Here is a 16,115-nt window from a genome sequence, read left to right on the forward strand (position 1 = left end):
TTCTTCAAAATCATCTGTCTGTACTGTCAATGTAAATTCATCATCATATATGGAACTAGAGGCATGGATCAAGACATGGCCGACCATTTGTATACGTTCTGAAGAGCACTGGTGACAACACACTCCCTTTGATAGACCATTTATTTAGTTCTTCCACTGACTTTGTCTTCCTTGGTGTTCAACACAGAATCTTCAAAACAAGCATAAATCTTATGAAGCAATGTGTGGTGGTGGACTTTGTCATAAACAGATGAAAGGTCAATAAATGCCACTCCAGTATTCTTCACCCTTTCAAACCCACCCTCTTATATGCTGTGAAGTACCATTTGCTGGTTATAATGATAACGAGTGCTGATGTAAAGTTTGCTCAGGAGCTACATTTTCCTATTAGTCGTTTGCTCACCTCATTATTCCTTCACACTCACAAATATCCCTCCATTGGAAGTTCTGAGTATAATTCAGTATCCAAATTCTCTGAATAAATACAATGCTCCTCCGAAACAATGTGTTGTAAATTGTACTCCCTTAGACAATGACCAAGCATAACAAAGTTTGTTCGTTATTCAGAACATCACAAATATATTAATATGGACGACACCCGTTCTAGTTAACAGATTCCAATTAAATATTAAAGTAACAGTTTTTCTTGTGTCCCAATGACATCATTGGGACTGTAATGGCCTTTCTTCTTCCATGACTTGCTATAATATTGCCAAGGCAGGAGCCGACAACACGGAATAAACCACCCAACCAACAGGTACCACAAATGTAGTAAGACTGCTATTGTCAACCTGGCTTCTTACACTGTAGTCATCCAGAATACATGCACATAAATAAAACAAACTTCCAAACAGCAGGCTATATCATTTCATTACTTAAATAAACTTTTTATGGTGTTGAAAATGATTTGTCGATTCAGGAGATGCTTGTGCAACACATCACTTATCCAAAGTGACATGCTACGCTATAGTTTCTTCCCCTTAGGTGAAAGATGTCACCACAACTGTAAAACGCAAATAAACAAAGATTATTGGAAGTCCGCAACTAATTTTAACTTTCTTCACTAAAGGACTTGACATGTTATGTCTATTTGATGCACGATCACAACAATAATTGCATCTCATTTATAATAAATAAACTTATTCATGTTCATTACATGTGGAATGCCCCACAATGAATTATAAACCATTAATCACAAGCATGTATTTAACCTAATGTCACCACACTTTGAATAATTCCTTTTATACCTCTACCAAGCAATCATTTTCTTACAATGAATAGCAGTCTTCAGATAACAAATATTTATTACCAAAGAATGAGAAGTTCAGGTTGGAATAACAATACTTTATTATGAAAAGGATAGATTGTTACTACCTATCCCAACATCCTTCAGAGTACAAACCCACTACCCCATTCCACGTACACCTTGTTAACTTTATCCTATCACATAACTACTTCTCCTCTAAAGGGAAGGTATACAAATAAATCTGCAGCACAGCACAGCACAGACACCCTCCTGAAGTCCACCTGTTTATAGGCCATCTAGAGGAAACCTTCATAGCCTCTCGAAATCTCAAACCCCTAATCTGGTTCAGGTTCATTGTTGGTATTTTCATGACCTGGACTCAGGGCCAAAACATCCCATCCCCATTCCTTAACCATCTCAACACATTCTCTCCCATCTGCTTCATCTGATCCTCCTCAACCCAGTGTACCAGATTCTTAGATGTTGACCTCATCCTCCATCCACACGTCTGTCCACATTAAACCCACCAACAGTAACTGCACTTCGACAGCTGCCATCCCTTCTACACCAAAAAATCCTCCCGTACACCCGGTCACCAAGGGGTGTTGTATCAACAGTGACGAGAACTCACTTGCTCAGTATGCTGAAGGTCTCACAAAAAAGTCCAAACACAGTCATGATCCCCACACCTAGTCCACTAACAGATTTCCCTTGCTACATCCCAACACATCCCAATCCTCCCACCACCCTCACAGAAACCAGCTATGAAGGAGCACTTCCTCCTTCCCATAGTACCTCCCAGGACTGGAAGAACTGAACCATATCCCTCATCAGGGCTTTGATTACATATCATCTTGCCCCGATATGAGGGACATCCTACCCAAGATCCGTCCCACCCATCCTAAAGTGACATTCCATCATCCGCTCAACCTCCACAACACCCCTGTCCATACCTATGTCACTCTCAACCCCAACCCAGTGCCACAGGGATAGCATCCCTGTGGAAGATCCAAGTGCAAGACATGCCCAATCCACCTACCCATCACTTCGTGTTCCAGTCCTTTCACAGGTTTACCTTACCCCATCAGAAGCCGGGCCACCTGTGAAAGCAGCCATACCATATACCAGCTTTGCTGCAAGCATTGCACAGCTTTTTATATTGGTGTAACTGTCAGTCAGCTGTCCAACAGGATGATTGGCCACTGTAAAACTGTGACCAAAAAGTGGACCACCCTGTGGCACAACATGCAGCTGAATGTAACATTCTTCATTTCAATGGCTGCTTTAGAACCAGGGCCATCTGTATTCTCCCCTACACCACCGGATTTTCTGAACTGTGCATACAGGAGCTGTCCTAACGCTGATTAGTTGTAGAATTTTGGAACACGTATTATGTTCAAGTATAATGACTTTTCTGGGGACTAGAAATCTACTCTGTAGGAATCAGCATTGGTTTCGAAAAAGACGATCGTGTGAAACCCGGCTCACACTAGTCGTCCACAAGATTCAAAGGGCCATAGACACAGGTTTTCAGGTAGATGCCGTGTTTCTTGACTTCTGCAAGGCATTTGATGCAGTTCCCCACAGTTGTTTAATGAACAAAGTAAGAGCGTAGGAACTATAAGACCAATTGCGTAATTGGATTGAAGAGTTCCTAGATAACAAAATGCAGCATGTCATTCTCAATGGAGAAAAGTCTTCCAAAGTAAGAATGATTTCAGGTGTGCCTCAGGGGAGTGTTGTAGGACCATTGCTATTCACAATATACATAAATGACCTTGTGGATAACATCGGAAGTTCAGTGAAGCTTTTTGCAGATGATGCTGTAGTATATTGAAGGTTGTAACAATGGAAAATTGTACTGAAATGCAGAAGGATCTGCAACGAATTGACGCATGGTACAGGGAATGGCAATTGAATCTCAATGTAGACAAGTGTAATGTGCTGCAAATACATAGAAAGAAAGATCCTTTGTCATTTAGCTACAATATAGCAGGTCAGCAACTGGAAGCAGTTAATTCCATAAATTATCTGGGAGTAGGCATTAGGAGTGATTCAAAATGGAATGACCATATAAAATTAATCGTCGGTAAAGCAGATGCCAGAAAGATTCATTGCAAGAATCCTAAGGAAATGCAATCCGAAAACAAAGGAAGTAGGTTACAGTACACTTGTTCGCCCACTGCTTGAATACTGCTCACCTGTGTTGGATCTGTACCAGATAGGGTTGATAGAAGAGATAGAGAAGATCCAACGGAGAGCAGCGCACTTCGTTACAGGGTCATTCAGTAATTGTGAAAGTGTTACAGAGATGATAGATAAACTCCAGTGGAAGACTCTGCAAGAGAGACTCTCAGTAGCTTGGTACGGGCTTTTGTTGAAGTTTCAAGAACATACGTTCACAGAGGAGTCAAGCGGTATATTGCTCCCTCTTACGTATATCTCAAAAAGAGACCATGAGGATAAAATCAGAGATTGGAGCCCACACAGAGGCATACCAACAATCTTTCTTTCCACGAACAATACGAGACTGGAGTACAAGGAAGAACCAATAGAGGTACTCAAAATACCCTCTGTCACATACTGTCAGGTGGCTTGCGGAGTATGGATGTAGATGTAGATCCGTACAACACATTCTCCACTTCCAAAATTATCCTAGCCTCAACCTACAGTAAGCTACTGTCTCCACACCCTCCAACAGATAGTTTCCCCGGTCCTATCACCTCCTCCCAATTCATGTCCCCTCACCCTCTATGTGCCACCCTCTACTAATGCACCCACCAATCTTTTTCCCTTCTCTGCTCCTCTCCTCCTCTGCTCCTCATCCCCCCCTCCTTCTCCTGACATTGTGCCTGGCAGCATACCCCTCCAGATAGCACTCTTCTCTTCCCTGCCCCTTACCCGGCTATCCCTCCTGCTTCCTTGCCCCATTCCAGATTGCTGCTTTCATTCAAAGTGATGGCTGCAGTGTAGCCAGAGCAGTGAGAGACAGTGATCACATATGTGAGGTGTGCCTGCTTGTGTGTGTTTTCCCCTATTTTCTGATGAAGGCTTTGGCCAAAAGCTCAGAGTGTTAACAGTCTTTTCATTGTGCCTGTCTGCAGCTCGAGGTGTCATATTTACAGTGAGTAGCACTCTATCCTTTTCATAATATTGTAAATATTTATTACAAATGAAGACAATATAACAATTTTACCACATCTTTTTATTTTATACATGTGGACTATCTGTTACCATGACATATAGTCAAATAGTCCTTTCAGTCTTATCATCCACATTTCATTTAACTAGCTGTATTTCTTCCACAACTCAGGCTTTACTAGCCATACCCATTATACCTTTGGAAATTACTGGATGTGTACTACACCTTTCCATCAGTAAATCCAACAGTCAAATAAAATCAACTCCATGGACTAAATTAACCAAACCTCCTGTGACAATCTCTTAAAAAACAAAACATGTCACTTATCTCCCCTAACAAGAACAAAAATTCCTCCAGTACAGACTTTAGCAAACAAAATTCCCACTTCCCCTATGAAGAGTACATGAAACTCTACAAAACTTACAGAGCCCTAAAGGTATATTATCCTACATAAGTTCTTATGGAAAACATGACAGCCACTGTTATGAGGCTGGTGCCTCAACAGACACTTATGAGATGTGTTAGAGCATGTAGGGGTACATAACACTTATAGTATTTATGAGGTTGCCACCAAACAGAGATGTCACATGTTTTGAATAATTAACAACCCTTTATTTCTGGCATTTTATGATCAATTACCTACTGTTCTACGCCTGAAGAACAGCATACACAACTCAAACACTTACATCTTTATTATTACATCTTTAAGCTAGCATGTGGAACAGATTAACAAACTCTAGGTAAGGTCATCTACTTTGCTACTTTCGAGGAACATTGAAACTAATGGTACCTGCTTCAGCAGTAATCATCAGAACCCATTTCTTTCCAGAGAAAAATTTTCTCTGCACAATCACTTGTATGTATCACTGTATGAAATAGTATGCACTATAAATAATTAATTATTGTTCGTTTTGTTATTATCTACTATACACTGCATGAGATATATATTTATATATGTTTTACCTCCTTAGGCCTATGTTATTAATTTACTGTATGAAACTTCCTGGCAGATTAAAACTGTGTGCCGGACCAAGACTCGAACGCGGGACCTTTGCCTTTCACGGGAAACTCTACCAACTCAGCTACCCAAGCACGACTCACACCCCGTAACCAAGCACGACTCACGCCCCGTCCTCACTGCTTTACTTCTGCCAGTATCTCATCTCCTACCTTCCAAACTTTACAGAAGCTCTCCTGCGAAACTTGCAGAACTAGCACTCCTGAAAGAAAGGATATAGCGGAGACATGGCTTAGCTACAGCCTGGGGGATGTTTTCAGAATAAGATTTTCACTCTGCAGCGGAGGGTGTGCTGATATGAAACTTCCTGGCAGTTTTAATCTGCCAGGAAGTTTCATATCAGCGCACACTCGGCTGCAGAGTGAAAATCTCATCTGGAATTTACTGTATAATTACAAACTCATATAATGTAGCATGACAACTCCTATATCATTGTATATGATAAAATGGATGCTCAATAAATGGAATCAAAATATGCCAGATGAATCAACACTGTGTAAAAATTACATACAATTAACGTAAATGTTCTGGAAGAAATACACAATGTACACAAGGGCAGTATTATCTGGCAAAGAACTTGAAAAAGTAAATCATTCTACGATTGCCAGATTTGTGAATGAGGGTATTAGAAAAATATTTCCAGAATCTTTTGCAGATGAAAGGGTGTTTGTGTTTATTTCAGATGCTGCTCCCTATACGATCAAAGCAGGAAAAGCCCTCCCAGTATTTTATTCCAATTTGATTCATGTCAGTGACATGCTTTGCTCTTGGAGTAGATCACCTTGCTGAAGAATTATGTTCCATGTTTGTGAATATAAATAAACTGATTTCATACAGAAAGAAAGTGTTTCTCTAGAATCCTGCTCACATCAATACCTACAAAGAGAAACTACCAAATGCACCTTTACCTACCGAACCAGTGGTAAGTCTTTGGGGTATGTGGGTCGAAGCTGTGCTGTTTTACAATGAACATTTCGAAGTCATTAGAAAGGCAGTAATCGACTTTGATAGTACAGAAGCTTTGGCAGTTTGCCAGTGCAAGTAAGCTTTTAATGATTCCGGTATTAAAAAAGACATTGCTGTGATTAGCACTGATTTTTCCCATATATCTGCAAGTATTAAAAAACTTGAAACTCAGGGTTTGGAGTTGAATGAATCTATTCGGTTAATGGATAAAATGAGTCTAGTGAACACCATTGCTGGAGGTAATCCCAAGGAAACTTAAAGAAAAGTTTGAACATTTTAAACAATAATCCAGGCTTTGAAACCTTGTGCCAAATTGATAGTTTTCTTAATGGGACCGGTGAACTTTTACCAGAAGCAAGTGCCAACATAGCACCCAAATTCAAATACTACCCAGTTACCTCATTTGACGTAGAACAGTCCTTTACTGTTTATAAAAATGTTTCGAGTGATTGTAGACACAATCTTACCACCTAACATTTGCAACAGTACTTGTCGTTTATGTCTCCTAAAGTAGAAAAATGTAAAATACATTGTAAATGATGCTTTGGTCCAATAGTATTAATTAAAAGTTAATGCTGTTCAAATTAATTCATGATTGTATGTTGTTTTTTTAAATAAAATATTACGGAGTTTTTAAGCATGCCCCTCTGCGTGCGATATATCTTGAAGTTGGTTCTGTACATATCGATTGTTTCACTGCGACTCACTCGCATCGTATCCACTTGTTATCAACAACAATAGCTAAGCAGAAACAAATCTTGAAACATGGTGTGCATCCAAATTTTGCAAATTTTTAGAAAATAATCCCAGAAAGGCCCCCTTCCTAAAGTCTATCAGAAAGTATTCAGAAAATGATATCAGTGTTCTAAATGAACCGATTTTTCGGGTGGCTGGCGCTCTTCTTGATATCCACAGATGCGACTTCGAGATATAATGCACACAATAACTACCATGTTCTCTTATTCCAGACTGAGAATTTTCACTCTGCAGCGGAGTGTGCGCTGACATGAAACTTCCTGGCAGATTAAAACTGTGCGCCTGACCGAGACTCGAACTCGGGACCTTTGCCTTTTGCGGGCAAGTGCTCTACCAACTGAGCTACCGAAGCACGACTCATGCCCGGTACTCACAGCTTTACTTCTGCCAGTATCTCGTCTCCTACCTTCCAAACTTTACAGAAGCTCTCCTGCGAAACTTGCAGAACTAGCACTCCTGAAAGAAAGGATACTGTGGAGACATGGCTTAGCCACAGCCTGGGGGATGTTTCCAGAATGAGATTTTCACTCTGCAATGGAGTGTGCGCTGATATGAAATTTCCTGGCAGATTAAAACTGTGTGCCCGACCGAGACTCGAACTCGGGACCTGGTAGAGCACTTGCCCGCAAAAGGCAAAGGTCCCGAGTTCGAGTCTCGGTCGGGCACACAGTTTTAATCTGCCAGGAAGTTTCATGTTCTCTTATTATTTGTTCTTGGGTATTTTGACACTTTCCATAAAGTTTTTAAGCATATTTTCATGCATATTTTAATGTTTTTACAAAGCATATAATCCGGTATCTAGATATGAGCCATGAGGTAAAGGGTTGTGAGCAGAGGTTGTGTGGGGATGGACAAGTATATTGTGTAGGTTTCGTGGATGGCGGGATACCACTGTTGGAGGGATGGGAAGGATAATGGGCAGGACATTTCTCATTTCAGGGCATGAGGAGAGGTAGTCGAAACCCTGGCGGAGATTTAATTCAGTTGCCCCAGTCCCGGATGGTACTGAGTTACGAGGGGAATGCTCCACTTTGGCTGCAGAGTGAGACTTTGGGAGGTTCTGTGAGAACGGAAAGTTAAGGTACGGGAGATTTGTTTTTGTACAAGTTTGGGAGCTTAATTACAGTCTGAGAAAGCCTCAGTAAGACCCTCGGTATATTTTGTGAGGGACTGCTCGTCGCTGCAGATGTGATGACCACAGGTGACTTCTTGGTATGGAACGGGTGGCAGCTGTCGAAATGGAGGTATTTCTGGTGGTTAGTAGGTTTGTACAGATAGAGGTACTGATGTAGCCATCTTTGAGGTGAAGATCAACATCTAGGAATATGATATGTTGGATTGAGTAGGACCAGGTGAAGTGAATGGGGGAGAAGTTGTTAAGGTTCTGGAGGAATGTGGATAGGGTGTCCTCACCCTCAATCCAGATCGCAAAAATGTCATCAGTGAATCTGAACCAGGTGAGGGGTTTAGGATTCTGGGTGTTTAGGAAGGATTCCTTCAGATAGCCCACAAACACATTGGCATAGGATGGTGCCATGCGGGTGCCCATAATCGTTCCTGGATTTGTTTGCAGTTAATGCCTTCAACGGAAAAGTAATTGTCGGTGAGAATATAGGTGCTCATGGCAGCTAGGAAGGAGGTTGTTTCTCTGGAATCCATTGGGTATTGGGAAAGGTACTGTTCAACAGTGAAAAGGCCATGGGCATTAGGGAGGTTACTGGAAATGGACGTGGCATCAATAGCGATGAGCAGGGCACCGTGTGGTAAAGGGACAGGAATTGTGGAGTGTCAGTGGAGGAAATGGTTGGTATCTTTTATGTAGGAGGGTAGGTTCCGGGTAATAGCTGAAGGTGTTAGTCTACGAGCGCAGAGACTTTCTCAATGGGGCTATAGTAACCGGCCACAATGTGGCGTAATGGGTGAATGGGTTTATGGACTTTAGGAAGCATGTAGAAGGTAGGAGAGTGGGGAGTGGCAGGGGTGAGCAGAGAGATGGACTCAGGGGAAAGGTTCTGGGATGGGACTATGACCCCATTCCAGAAATCCAGCAGGATCTCCATTCTCTCCTCAAATCCTTAGGCCCATCCCAGAACCTCACCCCAGAAACCTAAACTCCTCACCTGCTTCAGATTCATTGATGACATCTTTGCAATCTGGATTGATGGTGAGGACACCCTACCCGCATTCTTCCAGAGCCTCAACAGCTTCTCCCCCCATTTGTTCACCTGATCCTACTCAACCCAACAAACCAGCTTCCTAAATATTGACCTCAACCTCAAACATGGCTACATCAGTACTTCTGTCCATATCCAACATACTAACTACCAGCAATACCTCCACTTCAACAGCTGCCACCCATTCCATATCAAGAAGTCCCTTCTACACAGCCTATCCACCCGTGGTCGTCGCATTTCCAGTGACTAGCAGCCTCTCTCGAAACATACCAAGGGTCTTACTGAGGCCTTCACAGACTGTAATTAAGCTCCCAAACTTGTACAAAAACAAATCTCCTGTGCCTTATCTTTCCATTCTCCCACAACCTCCCTAAGTCTCACTGTCCAGCCACAGGGAGCATTCTCCCTATAAATCAGCACCACCCAGGTCTGGAGCAACTGAATTACAAGGGTTGGAACTTAAATAGTGGCAACTATTTATTTAATTTATTTACAGCTCATACAAAATAGATATTTGTTTCAAAGTTTTACTGACCTTCAAAGTATTCATCAGTATTGTGTATGGTAGATATCAAAATAGACGACAGAGGGATAGAGAAACAATTAAAATCACTCAAAAGAGGAAACGCCACTGGACCTGATGGGATACCAGTTCGATTTTACACAGAGTACGCGAAGGAACTTGCCCCCCCTTCTGGCAGCGGTGTACCATAGGTCTCTAGAAGAGCGTAACATTCCAAAGGATTGGTAAAGGCCACAGGTCATCCCCGTTTTCAAGAAGGGACGTCGAACAGGTGTGTAGAACTATAGACCTATATCTCTAACGTCGATCAGTTGTAGAATTTTGGAACACGTATTATGTTCAAGTATAATGACTTTTCTGGAGACTAGAAATCTACTCTGTAGGAATCAGCATGGGTTTCGAAAAAGACGATCGTGTGAAACCCAACTCGCGCTATTCGTCCACGAGACTCAAAGGGCCATAGACACGGGTTCCCAGGTAGATGCCGTGTTACTTGACTTCCGCAAGGCATTTGATGCAGTTCCCCACAGTCGTTTAGTGAACAAAGTAAGAGCGTATGAACTATCAGACCAATTGCGTAATTGGATTGAAGAGTTCCTAGATAACAAAATGCAGCATGTCATTCTCAATGGAGAGAAGTCTTCCGAAGTAAGAATGATTTCAGGTGTGCCTCAGGGGAGTGTCGTAGGACCATTGCTATTCACAATATACATAAATGACCTTGTGGATAACATCAGAAGTTCAGTGAAGCTTTTTGCGGATGATGCTGTAGTATATTGAAGGTTGTAACAATGGAAAATTGTACTGAAATGCAGAAGGATCTGCAACGAGTTGACGCATGGTGCACGGAATGGCAATTGAATCTCAATGTAGACAAGTGTAATGTGCTGCAAATACATAGAAAGAAAGATCCTTTGTCATTTAGCTACAATATAGCAGGTCAGCAACTGGAAGCAGTTAATTCCATAAATTATCTGGGAGTAGGCATTAGGAGTGATTCAAAATGGAATGACCATATAAAATTAATCGTCGGTAAAGCAGATGCCAGACAGATTCATTGGAAGAATCCTAAGGAAATGCAATCCGAAAACAAAGGAAGTAGGTTACAGTACACTTGTTCGCCCACTGCTTGAGTACAGCTCAGCAGTGTGGGATCCGTACCAGATAGGGTTGATAGAAGAGATAGAGAAAATCCAACGGAGAGCAGCGCGCTTCGTTACAGGATCATTTAGTAATCGCGAAAACGTTACGGAGATGACAGATAAACTCCAGTGGAAGACTCTGCAGGAGAGACGCTTAGTAGCTCGGTACGGGCTTTTGTTAAAGTTTCGAGAACATACCTTCACCGAAGAGTCAAGCAGTATATTGCTTCCTCCTATGTATATCTCGCGAAGAGACCATGAGGATAAAATCAGAGAGATTAGAGCCCACACAGAAGCATAACGACAATCCTTCTTTCCATGAACAATACGAGACTGGAATAGAAGGGAGAACCGATAGAGGTACTCAAGGTACCCTCTGCCACACACCGTCAGGTGGCTTGCGAAGTATGGATGTAGATGTAGATGTAGATGAACCCATTGCCAGTGATATGGAAGTCTTAGGATACTCTTAGCAGTGCCAGTTGTGTTGACAGTTCAAGTGGCGCGGTCTTTTGCCCGACGAATTTGTAGAAGTTCTGAATCAAATGCCATTGATTGTTTCCTTCAGCTTAGAAATCGACTTGAACTTATGAGGGCTGAAGCCAGGGGAGTGCAGTAGGTGGTATAGCACATAGCAGCCCCATCAGTTAAACAAATGAGTAACAGCTTGCACTGTACGTGCTTGAGCATTGTCCTGCAAAATGATGGTCAGGTCCTGCAGAAAGTGTCATCACTTCTGTCTCTAAGCTGGTCGTAGGTTGTGTTCCAAAAATGAACAGCATAGAGCCAGAAGTGATGACACTTTCTGCAGGACCTGACCATCATTTTGCAGGACAATGCTCAAGCACATACAGTGCAGGCTGTTACTGATTTGTTTGACTGATGGGGATGCTAAGTGCCATATCACCTACTGTACTCCCCCGATTAAAGCCCTCGTGAATTCAACAATCTCTAAACTGAAGGAAACGCTTCACGGCATTCACTTCAGAACTCCTACAAATTATTGGCAATGGGTTATACACAATGCTGGTGCCTACTTTGAAGGTTAGTAAAGCTTTGAAACACATATCTATTTTGTACGAGCTGTAAATAAATAGTTGCCACTATTAAAGTTCCAACCGTCATACATTCTCCGCCAGTGTTTCAACTACCTCTTGCCGTGCCCTGAAATGAGAAATGTTCTACACACTATTCTGCCCATCCCTCCCACAGTGGTTCCGCAGTCCTCCAAACCTACTCAATACACTCGTCCATTCCTACACAACCCCTGCTCCCAACCCTTTACCTCTTGGCTCATATCCCTATAATAGACCTAGTTGCAAGACCTGTCCCCTACATCCTCCCACCACCATCACCTACTCCAGTCCACTCACAAGCACACCTTACCAATCAAAGGCAGGGCTTCCTGTGAAACCAGTCAAGTAATCTACAAACTAAGCTGCAACCATTGTGCTACATTCTATGTGGATGTGACAACCAATAAGCTTTCTGTCCACATGAATGCCCAGCGACAAACGGTGGCCACGAAACAAGTGGACCACCCTATTGCTGAGCACACTGCCTAACAGAACATTGTTCATTTCAATGACTGCCTCCTCCTTACCCCCACCCAGTTGCCACTCCCATCATGCACTGTTGCTCGCAGTGTGGCTTCAGCTGCCAGAGGCTGCAGTCGTGTGTGAGAGTTGCATTTGTGTGTGTGTGTGTGGGGGGGGGGGGGTGTTTGTTTTTGACAAAGGCCTTGTTGGCCGAAAAAGCTTATATTTGACAATATTTTTGTTGTGCCTATCTGCGACTCAGCATCTCCGCTTTATGGTGAGTAGCAACTTTCCTTTTCATAATATTGTTTAGTTACCTTAGCATTTAACTCTTCTGTTAAGGTGAAAAGTGTCTTCTACAATTTTCTGATGGAGTTTGATATGCTTTTCAAGTGTGTTATTTGTTTGCTCGAGTATGGCATTTGTTTGCTCAAGTGTAGTATTTGTTGTTTTTATTTCATTTTTTAAATTCTGATTTAGTATTGTCTGTATTAGCAATTAACTTCTCTATAAAAGTACTTAATTGTGCACTTTACTTTTTAAACTGTTGTGGCACTTCTGCCTCCATACTTCTTGTGGTGGTGGTGGTGGTTAGTGTTTAACGTCCCGTCGACAACGAGGTCATTAGAGACGGAGCGCAAGCTCGGGTTAGGGAAGGATTGGGAAGGAAATCGGCCGTGCCCTTTCACAGGAACCATCCCGGAATTTGCCTGAAATGATTTAGGGAAATCATGGAAAACCTAAATCAGTATGGCCGGAGACGGGATTGAACCGTCGTCCTCCCGAATGCGAGTCCAGTGTGCTAACCACTGCGCCACCTCGCTCGGTCCCATACTTCTTGTCACCACTGGTATAAAATACTTACAATAATGCTTAGTTTAATACTGTAACAATGCTGGTGATGACACTGTAGCACACCCACAAACTCGAGTTGTGAAACCACCCGACGACACAAACACCACCACCAAAAAAAATTTGAAATTGATAAACCTCAAGCCACATCAAGATGCGGACAGGAAGGTTCAGCAATGTAACAGTCAGAGTGCATTGTCGAAAGAGTGTGTGCATCTGAGACTGTCACTGATGTAGGATGACAAACTCCAGCTGTGATCCACAATAGCTGCTATAAACTCGTGGGATTAATGATACATGGAAGCCCTCTGAAGTCATAGTCGAAAATCTTCCAACTTGTGGAATAGTTAAGTTTCTTCTGCATTGTAATTGTAGTTGAAGGACTTAATATCTATTCATTGACTGCTCAAATCTCTTCAAGTTGCAGTGCTATCAATTGCTTTTGTACTGTAGCGTAATCTTGGCTATTGACCTCCCCTGCTAAGAACTACAGATACGAATTCCAGTAAATTTCCATTCAAAAGTTACTATCTTCTTCAACAATTTAAAGTTCTGTTTGTTATTCTTATTCTTCATCAATTTTATTTACTCCCAGGAGTATTTGTTCTGGGTCATTATCCCGGTCACTACATGTGATGTTCTGTTTGCTTGTTTCATGATACTGAGTGGGCGATACAAAGTTTGCTCTGGAGCTACGATGTCCTGTTAAGTCATTTGCTCACCTTGTCATTTCTTCACTCACAAATATCTCCGGCCAGATTTTGTTTCTGGAAGTGCTGCAGCTGTTGTTGGAAGCCACAAGTACAATCCATATCCACATTCTTGAAATAAACATAATGCTTCTAACAAACAATGTGCCATAAATCGTAGTCTCATTCACAATGACCACGTGTAACAAAGGTTTCTCACTGGAACATCACGAACACATTAATATGGACTATATCCAAAATTATCTGTTCAAGTTAAGAGATTCCAATTGAATATTAAGATAACAGTTCTTCTGCTGTTCCCATGACATCATTGGGGTTGTCACAGCTGTTCTTCCATGGCTTGCATCATATCTCCAAGGCAGGAGCCAATGACATGGAATAAACCAACCAACCAGCAGGTACCATGAAGAGGATTGGATTGCTATTGACATCACAATTTGCAGTTACCACTCCCGGATAAATGCACATAAATAGAACAAATTTCCATACAGCAGGCTATCTAAGACCAATTTACTACGTAAATATACTTTTTTTATTCTGGCAATCATCATTCAAAGCAGGAGAACTGAGAGTGGAATATAGTTTTCCTAGACACTTAGAAAGACCAATATAGTTGAGCAGTGGTGTAGGTCTCATATACAGCATTGTATATATATAAATAAAAATAAAAATTTTTATTAAATTGTTTTATACAAGAAATACAAGTACATTCAAATTGTACATCTTCTTAGGATCAGGATGTTTTCCTCTTCTTGAATCCAAAAAATTCCATGCTCTTCAGAGGATTGGCTTTCTTGGCCTGAAAAAATTAACCATTTTATAATACAGTCTCTTTTAATTGTATGTTACACATAAAAGAAGTATGTGAATTTTTAACTGAACAATAAACCAATTTCAATAACATGTGGGATTCAACTGGATAGGATTATTTCAGGCAATGAACAAATGATATACCTGAGTAAATGTTTGGAACAAAACAATCTCTATGTAATGGAACTGCTTGGTGGGTTAGTAGGCACATTTCAGATAACAAAACCGAAATTTCAGTGTTAAAAGCCCAGTTTGTCATAGAATTTACTTGCCTGCTAACATAGTGTCTCTCCAGGAAATAATTTTTGTATGTGAAAATCATTTTCTGGTTCAAATTCCACATTAACTGTTGGTCTTTCAATAATAGAAGCTGGGAATGTCAGCACTCAGGTCAGGCAAGGACAAGGATGTAACATTTTCACTAGGACTAGGCCTGGCAAGCGAGGTGTTGCATTATTAACAGTTTTACCTTTCCATGTTACGTCTGATGTTAACTAGCTTCCTTTTGCATAGTTTGTGGTTGGCTTTTAGTAAGCTGTATTACCTGATGAAACAACTCTTAGCTGCAGGTACTAGTCCGTACAGTCATGCAACTGCAATGCAATTCTCATTTCAAGATTTTAATTAATAATTTTCCTTTGACTTTTTCATTTATGACTGAACATTTTACTGAGATTAACAAACACTGACAACAAGGACAAATTCACATTTATAAACTCAGTGGATCTCTAACATATCAGAGTCTCACAATTCTCTACAAAGCTTCCCGGCTACATTAAAGAATGCAAAATTATATTGCATGCCCCTCATGCCCACAACAAGATCTCAATCTCTCTTTCTCACACACTTGACGTTGACAACACATTACAATCCCCCAAAGAATAATTTAGGAAGCAGGTTAGACATCTTGCAACAATTTAGATGTCAATGCCACGGTCATTCCTTTTTCCGCTGAAAGAGAATGCAGCCAGCTAGATCCCAGTGTCTGCCCTATTGTTTGAATATAAATTACAATCAAAATGTGGTATAATGATATCTGGGCATCAAAAGCACCACACACCTGAGGCACCATTCACCGGAAAAGGTAGACCTGCCTCAACAGACTGTCATGTAATCATAGTCATATGTTGAGTTTATCAACTGCAGCTTATTGCCTGTTCTTTCCAACCATTCTTTTCTTGCCAATGCACAACTCTATACTTCAACGGTACACTGAAAGCACACTAAACGACAGGACT

The 16,115-nt window shown here is 41.4% G+C and overlaps 1 protein-coding gene across 3 annotated transcripts in view; it reads right to left on the reverse strand.

Annotated features, from left to right (window-relative positions):
• Window positions 1-14,726: 14,726 nt before the first annotated feature.
• LOC126234504 (probable ATP-dependent RNA helicase DDX56) overlaps window positions 14,727-16,115 on the reverse strand; it is an 87,187-nt gene continuing 85,798 nt past the window's right edge. For all 3 annotated transcript variants that reach the window (XM_049943216.1, XM_049943201.1, XM_049943209.1), the window contains one exon: window positions 14,727-14,866. In XM_049943216.1, the coding sequence (XP_049799173.1) occupies window positions 14,801-14,866 (66 nt within the window). In that variant the 3' untranslated portion in view covers window positions 14,727-14,800. The remainder of the gene's footprint in view (window positions 14,867-16,115) is intronic.

The sequence above is a fragment of the Schistocerca nitens genome, chromosome 1 (genome assembly GCF_023898315.1).
Source record: "Schistocerca nitens isolate TAMUIC-IGC-003100 chromosome 1, iqSchNite1.1, whole genome shotgun sequence".
NCBI lineage: Eukaryota > Metazoa > Arthropoda > Insecta > Orthoptera > Acrididae > Schistocerca > Schistocerca nitens.